This window comes from Vigna unguiculata, chromosome 7 (genome assembly GCF_037176805.1).
Source record: "Vigna unguiculata cultivar grain cowpea cultivar isolate G323 ecotype 2 chromosome 7, ASM3717680v1, whole genome shotgun sequence".
NCBI classification, from domain to species: domain Eukaryota; kingdom Viridiplantae; phylum Streptophyta; class Magnoliopsida; order Fabales; family Fabaceae; genus Vigna; species Vigna unguiculata.
The window spans coordinates 8,579,283-8,595,167 of record NC_140798.1 but is presented as its reverse complement, the minus strand read 5'-3'; the positions used below and the strand labels follow the sequence as shown (position 1 = coordinate 8,595,167).

At 33.4% G+C, this 15,885-nt stretch overlaps 3 protein-coding genes across 6 annotated transcripts; all 3 read right to left on the bottom strand.

Annotated features, from left to right (window-relative positions):
- Nucleotides 1–216: 216 nt before the first annotated feature.
- LOC146884590 (uncharacterized) lies at nt 217–1,227 on the bottom strand. The gene has a single exon (XM_085675533.1). It carries the CDS (start codon nt 1,225–1,227, stop codon nt 244–246), a length of 984 nt encoding a protein of 327 aa, XP_085531659.1. The 3' UTR covers nt 217–243.
- Nucleotides 1,228–1,256: 29 nt separating this feature from the next.
- Nucleotides 1,257–4,643, bottom strand: LOC146884589 (uncharacterized). The gene is made up of 3 exons (XM_085675933.1): nt 4,493–4,643; nt 1,343–3,153; nt 1,257–1,274 (listed from the first exon to the last, which is right to left on the bottom strand). The coding sequence occupies exons 1-3, from the start codon at nt 4,641–4,643 to the stop codon at nt 1,257–1,259; spliced, it is 1,980 nt and encodes a 659-aa protein (XP_085532059.1).
- Nucleotides 4,644–5,433: 790 nt separating this feature from the next.
- LOC114189543 (syntaxin-71-like) lies at nt 5,434–10,009 on the bottom strand. Of its 4 annotated transcripts, none has more exons than XM_028078133.2 (10): nt 9,872–10,009; nt 9,467–9,739; nt 9,209–9,334; nt 8,595–8,754; nt 8,394–8,479; nt 8,203–8,271; nt 7,382–7,426; nt 7,204–7,266; nt 7,027–7,103; nt 5,434–5,684 (listed from the first exon to the last, which is right to left on the bottom strand). In XM_028078133.2, the coding sequence occupies exons 2-10, from the start codon at nt 9,620–9,622 to the stop codon at nt 5,669–5,671; spliced, it is 798 nt and encodes a 265-aa protein (XP_027933934.1). In that variant the 5' UTR covers nt 9,623–9,739; nt 9,872–10,009; the 3' UTR covers nt 5,434–5,668. The 4 variants fall into 4 exon arrangements, with proteins under 4 accessions (XP_027933934.1, XP_027933932.1, XP_027933931.1 ...); XM_028078131.2 differs by having other exon boundaries at nt 9,467–9,782; nt 9,872–9,978; XM_028078130.2 differs by lacking the exon at nt 9,872–10,009 and having other exon boundaries at nt 9,467–9,825.
- Between the last annotated feature and the right edge of the window lie 5,876 nt (nt 10,010–15,885).

Here is a 15,885-nt window from a genome sequence, read left to right as displayed (position 1 = left end):
TTCACGTGGGCTGTGCAGTATTACTACTTGCTTGAGAGCCTAAAACTTGTGCCGATCTGCTTCTTGTTTGTGTTGGTGCTCTTTCTCCTTGGTTGTTGTTGGCTGCAAGCATGGGTCTGCGTCTTCTTCTACTAGTTGAGCTATGGTTAGATGGGCCTGCACCGTTGGTTGTTCCACTTGTAGTTTGAGTAGCTCCACTTCCAGTTTGGGTGTTTCCCTGTCATGTGAGTATGTAGTAGACATTCAGATTTGTGGTTGTACAATATCATTAATTGAATGAAAGTATAGATGATTATTTACCTTTCTTCTCATGCCCTTTCTACAGCTTCTTATATTATGACCATACTGGTTGCACCTGCTGCACTTTCCCATGATATTTTTCTTTGAAAGCTTGGAATGACTGACATGTTCATCAGCTTCCCTTCTTCGTAGTTTTTTTGGTCTACCAGGGGGGGTTTTGTAAATTGGAGGAAGTAGTTCAGGTTGAGTACTTTTTGGCCAAAGTTGTTGGCCATTGATTGGGGTAATTTCAGGGCCATAGCAAGCTTGGTAGGCATCTCTCTTGTAATATGCGTGGACATAAGCCTCAGGATTTTCTATCTTATAGTTAATTGCTGCCACAGCATGCCTACAAGGTATACCCACCAAATCCCAAAAGTAACAACTGCAACTACTTTTGCTTAGATCAACCACAAACTTTTTCATTGTGAACCCCTGTGTGACTTCAAACTTAGCATCCCCTGCCCACACAGGAAGCCAATTCCCACTTTTTTCCACTTCCCTATCTAGCCTCTTTTGGGGTCTAGGCATTACATTTCCAGGATATGCATTCAACTTCTCTCTAAGTGTTGCAAACCTACTCATTATGTATGATCTAATCCATTCCATCATGCTAATAATGGGTTTATCTCTAGCTAGTAAAATGGTGCTATTAAATGACTCAGAAAGGTTATTCATCAACACATCACATTTAGGGTAAATGCTGAATGCATGTTTACACCACGATTTGGTAGGAATTGCAATTAACCAGTTATAAGCATCAGGATTTAAATTTTTCAACTCACCCATCTTTTTTTCCCATCCTGCATAAAAAGTAGCCTTTGCTGCCCCCATCATAAGGTCCCTGATGACTACACCACCACCAAATTTCTTCTTAAAGTTGCTGTACAGGTGCCTCAGACAGAAACGATGTTCAACACCATTCAATATCTCATCAAACACAGTCATAAGTCCCTGCAAATAAATATAATACCAAATTAGACATAATCAGACAACTAATTTTGAAGCAGTTAAAAACAATATTATGTATCTGTTTTACCTTTTGTTGGTCTGAAATGAATACCCAACGATGACCATCAATGTCACCAATATCCTGTAGTAGCAGTGTCAAAAACCATCTCCATGTCTCCTTGCATTCGTTTTCAACAACAGCAAAGGCTAATGGGAAGTACTGGTCATTGGGATCCCTACCAACTGCTACCAATAACTGACCACCATAGGTTGTCTTCAAGTGGCAACCGTCAACACCAATGAAGGGTCTACACCCAGCCACAAACCCATGCTTACAACCATCTAAGCACATATAGAAACTTCCAAATCTTGGTGGCAAAGTGGGTTGTGGTTGGTTGATCTTAACCTTGAAAGTTCCAGCTTTAACTCTCAACAATTCACCAACATAATCAAATAAACGATTGTACTGACGCTGTCCATCCCCCACCAAATTGTCCATTGCTATTTGTTTTGCTTTTCCAGCCCTCCAAGCAGTGATACCAACACTGTATGTCTTTTTGATTTCATCAATGATTTGATTCACTGTCATTAAACCAACATTCATGAATCTGTCTATTAAAACTTGAGCAATCCAGTCTGTGTTGGCATTTTTGTTACCAAAAACACGTCCACATTTATGACCACCCACTAGTGTCTTCACCCTAAAGGTTTGCTTACCTCCAACCTTGCTCACCATAATTAAAAACCCACATTTTCTCTTACAAACAGCCCTCACTCTCTTGTGGTCATTCTTGACAAATTTTACTTCTTTACCATTTAACACACTATGCTCCATTAGTGCATATTTAAAATCTTTCAGAGAACTAAACTCCATTCCCAATTTAAATTTGAAATCCTTCTTCATATCTTCCGGTTTATACTTTGAAAACTTTGGTCCAACATTAAGAATACCATCATCATTGTCCACATCAGAATCTAAGTCATCACTCATGTATTCCTCATTTATCTCATGCTCTCCAATTTCTTCATTAGTAACAAAAGAACCTTCACTAACATATCTTTTATTTTTGACTTTGCTTGAATTTCGTTTAAACTCTTTCCACCTTTCCAAAACAGGGCCAATCTTTCTGTGACTTGAATTGTTGTCCATCCCAAATCCATCATCATCATCAGCCATCCTTTCTTCTTCACTATCATCTAGTCTATCTCTAGGTGGATCTTGTTGTTCCTCTTCACCATTAACTTCTGCATCCCCAACCACATGATCTTCACCAATCACAGCCTCTTTATCATTCACCCCGGCCTCCCTAACCAAATCCTCTTCACCAATCACCTCTACCTCCCTAACCACATCATTTCCACCATTCACCTCTGCCTCCTCTGCCTCCCTAACCACATCATTTCCACCATTCACCTCTGCCTCCTCTGCCTCCCTAACCACATCATTTTCACCATTCACCTCTGGCTCCCTAACCACAGCCTCTTCATCATTCACCTCGGCCTCCCTAACCACAGCATCTCCGTCATTCACCTCTGCCTCCTCAACTACGACATCCTCTTCAGCGACAACTTCATCCAATCCACCAATGAAGTGAACTATTTCAGCCTGACTAGGAACATGTTGGACATAGATATCAACTTCCTCTTTACTCTTCTCGGCAAAGTTAGCTAACTCTATAGCTTCCTTATCATCACTCAGTAGTCTAAGGTTGTTTAACAAACTTTGTTTTGACCCCTTCCACCAAAGCTTCACTTCACCACCGTACTTGAACTCTTTCACTATACCCAATGCTTCAAAGAACGACCAAAAATCCGGATCAATCCCCTTAACAACATGAATCTCACCCCCAACGTACTTCAGTCCCCTATTTCTTTCGAACCTACCCATATGGTGAAAAGCTACATCGAACCCCATTCCCAATCCTACATTTCAAACGAACACACAGAACACATTAATCGAATCATGAACGGAATCAACAAACAACCAAATGAAACCCTAAACACTCGAAGAGGGACGAACAACGAACCTGCTTTCTTTGTTGATCACAGCGCTGTCTTTTTCGTTCAAATATCTCAACTTCGTCGTCGAAATTGCAATTTCGTCCTCCTTCACGAACGCATCTCAATCTCTCCAATCCCTTGCGATGGTCCTCCTTCACGAACGCATTTCAATCTCACCAAAACCCCTTTCTTTCTAATTTTAACCTAAACCCTAATAAAACACAGCTTCTTAATAAACTAAAACGACTTAGTAACTTAGTCGTAAAAAACGCAGCTTCTAAATTTACCACGTGTCAATCAAAAAATCAACACTGTTAAAAACGGGATCCTGACGTGGCACTCCGTCTGCCAGCTTTCTAATAAACCTAACGGAGTTAAAAAATGAGGACGAATTTCATGCATTTCAGAACGTGAGGGACTTAAATAGCGCATCTTTTGAATGAGGGACGAAAACCAAAAATGGTCGATACTTGAGGGACCAAAAACATAATTAACCCTTAATTTAATATTTAAAACATATAATTGGTAGGGATAAATTGGACATTAGAAGAAAATTTGGGGTGTAGGAAGAAAACTTGGAGGTGCAGGAAGCAAGCCCCTCAAGTTTGGCAGAAGAAGATGAAGGTGGTCCAAGTTTGGCTTAAAATGAAGTTGGTCCAAGTTTGCCCTAAGTTTTTGACAATACATTCAATAAAAAGTAATTGAAATTCAATTGTCTCAATCTGCACCAAACTCCCATCCAATGAAAGCATTTAAGGTGGTACCAACTCTAGTATTTTAGCACTAGTGACATCAACACATATCATGCCTATAAATTTATTTATTATTTATTTTTATTATTTTGGTTGCTAATGACTACTTTATAATTGTATTCTGAATAATGGATGGTTGAAGTTTTATGTATTTTGCTAAGCATTGTCCTTTTATAATTGTTTATATTATGTCATTGATTATCTTCAAAAATTATGCTTCAAAAATCCATTATCTTCAACACTTTTAACTCCTTCACTAAATTATGTATCACAACCACAATTTTAGCTCTTTGTATCTTTTATTTCTCTTTTCCACTTTATTTTACTTTTATGATATGCCCATAAATTATTCTTATTTACCATATTTTCCCAAATGAAAAAGTGACAATTATTTGGGTGATCCCGCAATATCAAATACTCTTAAGAATGACCATATGCAAGCATTTTTTTTTTCAAGATTTCTTGATTTTCTTAATACCCTCATTATTATTATCTTACTACAGTAACACCTGCATCTATTTCAACTCTTGTCTTCTGAGCTTCTACTAGAAGAACAAGGAGAATCATTGAGCTCCTAGAAGAACTTGAAGAATCATTAAACCTATTAGAACTAACCATAATACTCATCCTGAGATTAGACCTTTGACTACCACTACTCATCTTACACTGATTAAGATTTCATTGTAAAAAGCAAATTGATCTAACTAATAATAATGCACCTTAGATGGAAGAAAACACGAAATTAGTAGTAAACATTAGGACAACTTTTATAACAGTTACAAATGTTAACCCTCAACCATAAAAACATTCATTTCAGTGAACAACTTCTTTCATGAAAAAAGATAAAACTCTTGAAAATGTGAAATAAACAAAGATTGAAAAAGTAACGTACTTGCACTTATGGTGCACTTTTTATTAAGAATTTCACCAACTAAAGAGAATACATGGAAGACAATGAATTTTTCAAGGACACGTTTGTATGAAAAATTAAATAGAAATTTATCAATCAGCACACAAATTATTCATGGACAAATCTAGATATTTATTCTTCACACTCTTGCTCCTCCCGTGTTATAAACAAAATATGTATATAATGGATATATTAAATTCAAGGGATGCAAGAAGTAATTTGTGAGGGTACATAAAGCAAAGACCCAACCCAGAGATGCTTTAGGGTAGTGGGATTAATCATTCGCCACTACAGCCACAATATGATCCAGCAATAAAATCACAAATTCATTGCAGATAATGGGATTTAAACATAAAATTTCCGGTGCCACTCAACTTGTATAAACACATGAAGTGACATATGACATTAATAAAGGAACGAATATATGAGTCACAAATCACAATATTTTTCTCATTCATTACGCGGGTCCCCATATTTTTTATCATTGTGTTTATAGCTAGCTAACTCCAACTAGAATTCCACACCACTCAAAGAACATCCTTCTTAAATCATCAGCGTCAAGCTATAATATATTTAATATATCAAAGATATATAGCAAATAAGCAGCAACAACTATTTAAGATACTAACATGACTGCATACACAGGACTGGTTATAAAGAAGCGCACATCTCACAAGTAGCAAGAAGGAAGAAATAAAAAAAAAATGAAACGAAACGTTGTTCTCAAAATACAAGTAAAGGCAAATCTTCGAACATCCATCAGCCTTTGTACATATCATTTCTTTAGTACGCTGCAAAATGAGAACGGCAAGTCAGACAGGTATATCATGAAACAGATAAAGCATGTAAACCAGTGAACACCCTAGAACATACTAAGAAATTAAAATTCCGTAAAACCATTGGGAAGAGACAAGGAAATAAAGCATGCAAGACTAGTAAACTCCACCATAAAACACATGCTGTGATATTAAAAATCGCAGGAATGCCATCGGGAAGTGGAAAGTCAGAAAGGTGTATGTATCAACAAACAGATAAAGCATCCAAGACTTGTCAACAAACACATGCCATTATATTAAAAATCCTAGTAACGCCATCAGAAAGTGACAAGGAGCCACTATCTTAATAGATAAAAAATATTAAAATTTTTAGATAGAGCACTGCGTTAAAATTTTGGTTTATATAGTAGTCTAGTCTTTCATTTTTGGATTTGGATTCTATGCTGCTCAACGTTAACAGAAGTCCTGTTTAGTAATAAATCCTGACCATTTATAAAGTTTATTATTAAATGTAGCCGTTCAAATAAAAACTAATTAAAACCAAAAAAAAAAGAATGGAGAGTACGAGTGCATATTTTAGTTAGGTAATGGGTTTGTTAGTTTATATTTCAATTGTATATGCATTAAGTATTATAGAGTTAAAATTTATTGAACAGGAATTATCCTGTTCATAAACAATTGAATTTATCAAACTGATCATAAACAGCTAAAATTTATCATATAGGATAGGACTTCTCCTATTGGTCGTGAATACTGATCGTGAACAGGAGAGGATCAACTTTCAAATTAAGCAGAGTCCTCCAGTCCTAACAAATAATTATAATAATGCTTTCCATAACATGATTATCGTCTCTGTCGAGTTATAAAACTCTCTTTTATACGACAACATCCAATAAATTCATTTGGCTAGAGTAGTTTGCAAATTAGCATTTGAGGGAAACATTCAAGTTTTACTAGATAATCACGAATCACAGAAAATAGGTGATGGGATTACATTCCAAAAACCAAGTATAGGCATATGAAATAAGGGCTAAATGGGAAAAAACAAGATTATGTCCCGCAACAAAGGCAGCATATGCATACTAAGAATGTGAGACAAATGCTTTACTAACAAAGACAAGTCCAATTTCAGACTTAAAGAGCAACTTAAGGCCACCATATGAAATATATTTTAAATCTTCAATCCAAGGGAAAAAATAAAAATGTACTTCAAATTTCCTAGACAAAATCATGTTAGTAAATACACCAAAATTTCCAGTATTCAAATTGAGCAGTACTATAAAGAATAATGTAAACTCATGAGCAGAATACTAGTGCTGAGAGTTTTAAATTTCAAGAAAACAGATAGGACTCTTACTTGTATAAGTAGGCAGCAATTCCCAAAATTATAATCAACAAAACAATATCAATACAGAAGTTTCGACTGGATCGAAGCTGGATGAAAAAAAAAATCATATTAAGATTCAGAAAAAAATCTCACCTATTGAACTAGAATTTGATAGAAATCTATACAAATAGATTGTAGTTAGATAACCTGGTTCACTGTGTGTTTAAGTCTGACATTTGTATTCTTAAGGTCAGAGGATGCCTTGTCCACCTGTAATGAAGACAAACAATTGAGTCATATTAATTTCAACTTCATAATTCAAGTTCTAAAAGCAAACACTTCCATGTATATAATTAGGCTACAGGCAGAAATTGATAATTCTCACCTTAGTGTCAATCTCATCCATGAGAGGAACTTGTCGATCCAGTTCCTGTATATGAAACATGAATAATGACCTTAAAAAGAATTATAACACATGTGCACACACACAAGAGAACATAAAAACAAGGTTAAATTAAAATTTTCGTCCTATACCTACATTTTCTTATTTTAGTCCCTAAATAAAAAAATACAAAAACTCGTTTTAGTCTCTACAAAAAATAATGTTCAAAAATTGATCCTTGCCATTTGCAAAGTTATAATGGTAGTAAGTTTTGGTCCCTATACTTGACATTTTTTATTGCTTTATGGTATGTCCGATCACTAGTCCAGTCATCGTTGTTCAAAACCTGGACCTTAAAGTTAAAATAAGTGTTCAAATTATCCCATAACCGAATTGTAGATCATCTCTAGGACGACCTATGTGAATCTAGAAATAGATTCATGCCAATTCCGGAAAGATATTCCATATAAAAAAATTAAGGGTTTAACAAAGTAAAAAAAGGAATCTGTTTTCTAGTAATCCAAGCTTTTAGCCTTAAGAGTTTGTTTTCTAGTACTCCAAGTTTTTTACTTCAGGCATTTGTTTCCCACTACCTAGGATTTTAGCCCAAGAGAATCTAAGGAGAATCTCCATATAAATACAATACAACTCTAACTTAGAAAGAAAACTTGAATGCCCTGGTTTGAGGCCACTTAAACTTTGAACCAGAACAAGTACAGACTAGGGACTAATTTGTAAACAACTTAACTTTTCAGTCAGGGACTACACAATGAAAGATAGGGAGACTAAATATAATCTAACAAAAAATCATAAAAGCAACTGACCTCATTCATATCATGTGCCATGTTTTTCAATGTATCCAATCCTTCAGCAATCACATCCAAACCTTGATCCTAAAAAAATTACATGTAGTTAGATTTGAACGTTGAATCATAATATTCTTGGAGTGGCATCCAGTAATCAACCTAACTCTAAAAGACATAAGAAATCCTCTCAACTTCTATAAGTTACTTGCCTGTTTCATTCTACGCATTTCATATTCTTGCCTGAATTGGCTTGATTGCTCAGACTGTTGAAAGTAATCATCATCAAATTGCCCATCTGTATATGAGATGATTGCATGATTCACACACGTTACCAGAGTCAATCAATAAAAAGGCTCCCACAGATGAAATATGATAACTGCATGAACGTGAGACATGGACAACTTAATTACCTGAATCAAACTTAATTTCAGGACGTGAGGCAGAAGAAGCCCAGCCTCCGGATTGTTTTGGCACAGGAGGAGACCCATCTGGGATGGCTTGGATTCTATCTGGCAATGAAAGAGCCAAATCGTTACGGGCAGCAAATTCTTGTGAAGATAAACCCTTGACCTGTGGATACAATGAATCATGCATCAGATAGAAGTACTGTCATTCACTTCGAAACTGTTCATGTATGAAGTTACTAAATGCAAAATAAACTTGAGGAAAAATAAATCAAACCTAAGAAAGCAAGTACGCCAAATGGAATAAACTCGTTAGAACTATTAGATTGAAATACTCAGAATTACAAGATTTCCTGAATCCCGTTTGAAACTGAAGTTATACTGGTAATAACAGTTATAATACAACAGAAAAGTTAAATTTACTTCTCAACTCTTGATCATTGTTCAAAATTCATAAAAGGACTCTTCAATTAGTTTAAACAAACTATCCTAGATACTAACAAGTTCCTAGTTAGATTAATTCAGCAACAAGGTTTATGAGAATTCATAATTAAAACGCCTAAAAATCTCCAGTAACCATTTTCCCAGCCCAGACAATAACCCTAACAATAGAATAAAACCTTTTTCACAGCCAGTCTCTGCAACTTGGGAACCTCCTCCAGCAACCGAGCCTTAGTACGACGAATCTCCGCATTGATCGCTACAGCAGATGCCTTACCTTTCTCCTTGGAAGCCGTTTCTGCTTTCTGCACAAAAATCAAAGAAATACATAGGAATTTCCTCAGTACCATTATAGAAACCCCTAATTCCATGATTCTGTAGAAAAATTCTCCAGTTAGGGCACAAATTGAGTCATAAGAGTTTCGGTGCGGGCATACCTGAAGCAATGCCTCGATGTCAGCGTCGACGGAGGCGTAGAGTCTGGCAAAGGCATCATCGCCAGCGACATTAGCATCGCGGTGCTTCTCGACGTCGTATTTGTCGTACTTCTTGCAAATGGAATCGACTCTGGTGAGAATTTCGATGACACTCATATTGTGGCGGTTTCGGAATCAAACACAGATCTCTGACTTGCGACGGTTGTTGCCGACAACAACCAACCGATGACCGTTGAAGCGGAGTTCGATCTGGTAGTTTCAGTTGGCGCAGAACTGAGAAGGGATTTCAAAGGGGAAAGAGAGAGATCATGAACAGCTGTATCAAGACAGCGATGAACATGAAACAGTTTTTTTAAATCAATTAAATTAGAAAATTATTTTGATTTCGAAGGAGTGGTAACTTACCTTGGAGAGTGGTTGGTGTGAAAAGTGATTGAATCGGTGTTCAATTTACAGCGTGTTGTGGACTTGCTTATGCCATGGTTAATTTGAGACAGACGACTTTAGAGGTTACTACGTGAACTAGCGGTCGGGGTCGGTAACTTGGATCTTCGATTTTTTTAATTATTTTCTTATTTGTTAAATTTGTCATAAAATATGTTTTTCTCGATTTTTTTTCTCTGAAAACAAAATAAAAGGAAATTTTAATATTAGTGCTAATATTTTTTTAGGTCAAAGGATATTACACGAAAAAAAAAGTATATATATATATATATATATATATATATATATATATATATATATATATATATATATATATATATATATATATATGGGGCAAATAAACTCGTATCCGTGGATATTGTCCGAATCCGTCCCCGTTTTGAAGGAGAATCTCTGCGTTGACTGGGTATGTATGGATGTGGGTATGGGAAATCCCGGACTTTTTTCAATTGGGTATGAAGATGGGTATGAGGATCTACATATCCCGCCATAATATCCGTCTCCGTTTAAATTATTAAAATATTCACAATTAATTAAGTAACCATATATATATATATATATATATATATATATATATATATATATTTATTTCTTTTAATTATTTGGTTTGTCATGAAACTCATTCGCATCTCAATTATATTTTTCATCTCATCATAACATTTATGTAATCATGTTAAAAAGATATATGTCAATTAAAAAAATTTAATGTCTCACATTTGAATATTTCTATATTTTTTAATATTTTTATTTATTGTATATTTTCCTTTCACATGAGAATGATTAATACTCTCAATTTAAGTATTTAATAGCACAAACCTTTCATTTAATAGGTAATATAAAAAAAAACTTTTACTTATTATTATTAGTTTTTGTTTCATTGAAGAACTCTTGTTTTACTAAAACAATTTTTGTTATTTCTCAACTATTGAATATATATGTTAATATTTGAAAAGTTTTCTTAAATCTTTAAGATATTTTTCAACTTATCATACCTTTAATTATACATTTGTTTTCCTTTGTGCGATTTCTTTCAATAGTCTCCCAAATTGTTTGTAAACATTTGTTAATTTTTAAATATTTTTATTTGTTGTTTATTTTCATTATATAGAATACTATTTCGATATATTTTATCTAATTATTTTTTATTTTCTATCTCATTATTAATCATATTGTAATTTTTTTCACTATAATTGTATAAATAACTTTTATTTACTACAACATAAAAATTTAATGTAATTGTCATGAATATTTTTTTATCACCATCCAACATAATTGAAGTTCAAAAGATACAAGATCTATGTTAAAATTTTATTATTATGATTATTATTTGTTCTTTGTATTATTTTGATCAAGTAATGTATTATAACTTTAATTAGTGTATAAAAAAGAGATTAATTAGAATTTAAAAGATTGAAGTAAACAAACATTTAAAATATATTTTAATTTGAATATTTGTTTTCCTTTTATATTTTTAAAAAAATATTTTTAAATTTTATCAATTAGATTTCATTAATGTTTGCAAATTTAATAAATGTGTTAGTTCTCATGAAATTTTATTTGGTATTATAATCTAAAATGTAAACAATTATAATTTACTTTAAACTTTTATTGTGATATTTTTGTTCTTTGTATCATTTTCATCAAATGATATTATAACTTTTATTAGTGTATAAAAAAGATATTTATTAGAATTTAAAAGATTGAAGTAAACAAACATTTAAAATATATTTTAATTTGAATATTTGTTTTCCTTTTATATTTTTTAAAACATATTTTTAAATTTTATCAACTATGTTTCATTAATATTTGCAAATTTAATAATTGTTTTGGTTCTTATGAAATTTTATTTAGTATTATAATCTAAAACGTAAACAATTATAATTTATTTTAAAGTATTTGGTATCGAAGGAACAACCATCCTTCTAATATTGAATATTTGATAATATTATGTTTCCTTTACCATATTTTTTTATTATTTTATAAAATTAATTAAAATTAATATTGAAGTAGTAAGAAAATGAGTATGGGGTATAGGTACAAGATTATACCCATTAGCGGATGGGGATGAGACAAAAGTTTGATATCTGTTGGGTTTGGATATGAGGATGAGGATGAATTTTTTTGCCGAGGATGGGTATGGGATAGCGAAACTCGTGGTCGCCCCGCCCCGTTGCCATGCATATATATATATATATATATATATATATATATATATATATATATATATATATATATATATATATATATATATATATATATATATATATTATCCATAATTGTATAAAAAAAATCTCTCATGTACACAATTTTTATTTTATTTTTTATAATATAATTATTTTTAACTAACTTTTTTAGCATAATTATTATTTTGAAATATTTTGTATAAAATTGAAATAGGTTTCAAATATTTTTTATTTTTTATTTTTTTTTAACTAGTATAGTCAACAAGCACAGGAACATAAATTACATTTTTTAGTTATTTTATATTAAATTTAAATGAGAGCCTCAATTGATACATATTAATTTTTGTTGATTGCATATTAACAAAAACAAAAATTAAGTAGCTAAAGTAGAGATGTCAAAAAAATCTGTATCCACGGATATCCGTGGATAAAATCCGCAACGGGTAGGAAACGGATATTAAAAATGGATACCCGTTACCCGCGGGTACGGATATTTTTGATACCCGCATGTTAACGGGGCGGGTACATGTATCATAGTATCCGCACCTGTGGATACTCGTACCCACTAAACTTTAATTCACAAAAGTACCCTCATATATATATATATATATATATATATATATATATATATTAGTAAAAAACATTTTGGCATAATTTTTTCCAAGTTGCACATCTTGTCTTCTGTCTTCATTCTTCAAACTTCAAGTATTGGTACGTTGTATTCTTCCAAGTACACCCCTTGACATTCCTCTCTTTCTGTATTTGAAGTTGAGCATATACATTAAATCCTATATAGACAATGACGTTTATGGTATGCTTGTTGTCAAATGATGGAATCAAAATAAGAATACTTGGCACGTGGTAATTGAGGTTTATTATTTGTTTATTTTGTTTATTTTTTAGGAATCAATTGGAGAAAGTAGATTTTTTTATCAAAACACTAATTAAAGAATTTTCATTTTGTTGAACGTCATTTTATATATACTTTTATAATTATTTGGATTTGTATGAACTTGAGTTTATTTGAACTATATTTAAAATTTATGACAATGATGTATTTTATTTTATTTTATTTGAATTTATGATTAAATATTTGTTTTTAAATAATTTTGTAAATACCCGCGAGTACCCGTGGATACCCGCGAATATGAATAAAAATTAGCGGATACTCGCATAACGGATACCCGATGGATATGAGTACGGGCACAGGGCAAATATTTATCCAACGAGTAGGGTACAGGGGGGAGCTACTATCCGTACCCTACCCACCCCGTTAGCATCCCTAAACTAAAGCATGGATTCAACCTCAATATTTATTTGATCTTTCAATTAAAGAGAATTTTAATGCTATAAAAATGTGTTAATGCTTTCCTTTTAACGTCATGTACATGTATAAAGATATATAAAGATGTATTTAATTTTGTTATTGCGTATTAATTTACTTTATATATTAACTTAATCATTTTATAAATATTATTAACTTATAATACAACACAAATAGTTAAAAAAAATATAAACACGCACCAATATTTGTATTTTCGTTAGTATTATATTATATTTTCAATTTTTTTATACATTCTTTCTAATTTATAATGTTATTCTATAATAACTAACTATTTTTTTAAAATTAAAAGTATTACCTTACAAATTTTACTAACAATTTTTCAAATTAAATTTTTTATTTAATTTGACTTTTCTAAATTATGGACCATGGAAGATGGGGAAGGGGAGGAGTGGCCAAGTAGGAGAGGAGTGGAGCGGCCAAGGAAGGTTGAAGAGGGAGAGCAAATGACACATGTGGACACATACATGTCAACATATGCCAGTGTTATTTGACACAAAAAAAAAGTTAACGTCATTAGGTAATGAGAATTCTATTCATTAATTTCTAAAGTATATAGACTAAACAATATCAAAGATTCAGATAAAAATAAATTTCAAAATTGTGTTATAGTTTAAGAACTAAAAACATAATTAACCTTTTGCAGATAATATACAATAATATTGTAACTTAATTAAACAATTACAACTTAAAAAGAAATTAGGATTAAATATATTTTTGGTCTTGTACTTCCTTATGCAAAATTTTGAAGTATTTTGATCATCATCCTTTCAAAAGCAATGGTTTTCGTCTCTGATTTTCAATGACATTAAATTTTGTCCATGTAACAAACAATGCTTCACTTAAGTTGCCACATACAGTGACGTGTGGTTGCCACGTGTTTAATTTTATTTTTTTAATTAAAATTAATTTTTTTTTATAAAATTCAACACTACTTTTTAACCTTTAAAAAATGTTTCTTTATCCAAGGTTTCTTTGTTTCTTCTCCATCTTGCTTCCACCACCATGTTCATGTTCTTCCTCCCCATCGACACCATTTTCCCTTTGACTCTCCATCATCTTCATCGTTTTTTTCATTATCTCCATTTCTTCATTTCCAATTCCAATAATCTTCCTTTAGAATCCCTGTTGATCTTTCACCCACCACCATTCAACAACTCAACATTCATCTTCCATCGATCATTCTCCATGTCCTATTCACTCCACCACACATTGCCTCTAGTGTCCATCATCTTTATTTTTTACTCATCACTCGGTCATCGTCAAAAAAATCACCCAACTCATTCATCTTTCCCCCATCTTTTTCACCTCCAAAAGTTTCATTCACGCTCCAACCACAAACACACCATTTATCAAGACTTTCATCACTACAATTCACGCCTTTCATTTCCCCTTCCCTTATCACATTAAACTAAAGCAAATAGGGGCAAATATACATACCCAATCTCCAATTTCTAGCATCCTAAAAATACCATCATGCATATCCTAGACCATTATTGGACTTAGTCCTTCAAGCCCAAACACCACAAATACAAGCATATGATTCCTATAGCTAGGGACATACCAAGCAAAATAGTTCAAACAATGCACACACAAGCATGAATTCACCACATTTTCGCCTAAGCCAAAGGTCTACGCCTAGGCTAGTCCATCATCCTCACTAAAGCCAATCCACCTCGCCTGAGCGAGCGAGAAACAGTGGATGTACCACTTCATCTCGCTTAGGCGAGCTCTTCTCGCCTGAGCGAGACCTTAAGTCGTTCAACACCTAAAACTCCTCGCTTGGACAAGGATTCAGCAAGAAAAAAACACTAAGTCTCATCGCGACCTCGCTTAGGTGAGTCATTCTCGCCTAAGCGAGCATACCTGTCACTCAACACCCTAAAACCTCTCGTCTGGGCGAGAAGTCACGCTCAAAACGTTCAGGTTTCCTCGCGACCTCGCTTGGGCGAGTGTCTCTTGCCTGAGCGAGAGACCAAGTCGCTCAACCTTGTCCCTGGTCGCCTAAGCGAGAAACGCGAACCATAACCAAAAACGAGACTCTACAACTCTCGCTTAGACGAGATGGACTCCCTTGGGCGAGACTTGCAGGGTTTTGACTCTGTTCACGCACATAATTCGCCCAACCTTGCCCAATTTGCACAACAATTCATACCATTCAATTGAGAAAAAATGCACAGGGCACAATTTAGTTCCCAAAAACCCAAGTTGAACCACAACCATATGTACAGTGTAGTAAACCTCACATTCATCCAATTGATTGAGAAATTTGTTAAAGCAATTGTCACAGCACCCAAACCCCTAATCTCCATCATACATAGCCCGAATTTCATGGCATAAAGTCATCAAAATCAATAAAGGTTAATTTCCGTCCATCAATAAGGCCAAAGCACCACCACTATGCCAATTCACATTTAGTGATAACTATTATTCTATAATTATGATATCAC

Bases quoted from the DNA above. Each gene is read 5' to 3' on its own strand.
- LOC146884590 (XM_085675533.1), bottom strand. From the start codon at position 1,227: ATGACTGTGTTTGATGAGATATTGAATGGTGTTGAACATCGTTTCTGT.
- LOC146884589 (XM_085675933.1), bottom strand. From the start codon at position 4,643: ATGAGTAGTGGTAGTCAAAGGTCTAATCTCAGGATGAGTATTATGGTT. The intron at 3,154-4,492 runs GTGTTACTGTAG...TTTGAAATGTAG, and splicing joins AAGAGTTGAAATAGATGCAG to GATTGGGAATGGGGTTCGAT.
- LOC114189543 (XM_028078133.2), bottom strand. From the start codon at position 9,622: ATGAGTGTCATCGAAATTCTCACCAGAGTCGATTCCATTTGCAAGAAG. The intron at 8,480-8,594 runs GTAATTAAGTTG...TCTCATATACAG, and splicing joins TGAAATTAAGTTTGATTCAG to ATGGGCAATTTGATGATGAT. The intron at 7,427-8,202 runs GTCAGTTGCTTT...TTTCATATACAG, and splicing joins TGGCACATGATATGAATGAG to GAACTGGATCGACAAGTTCC.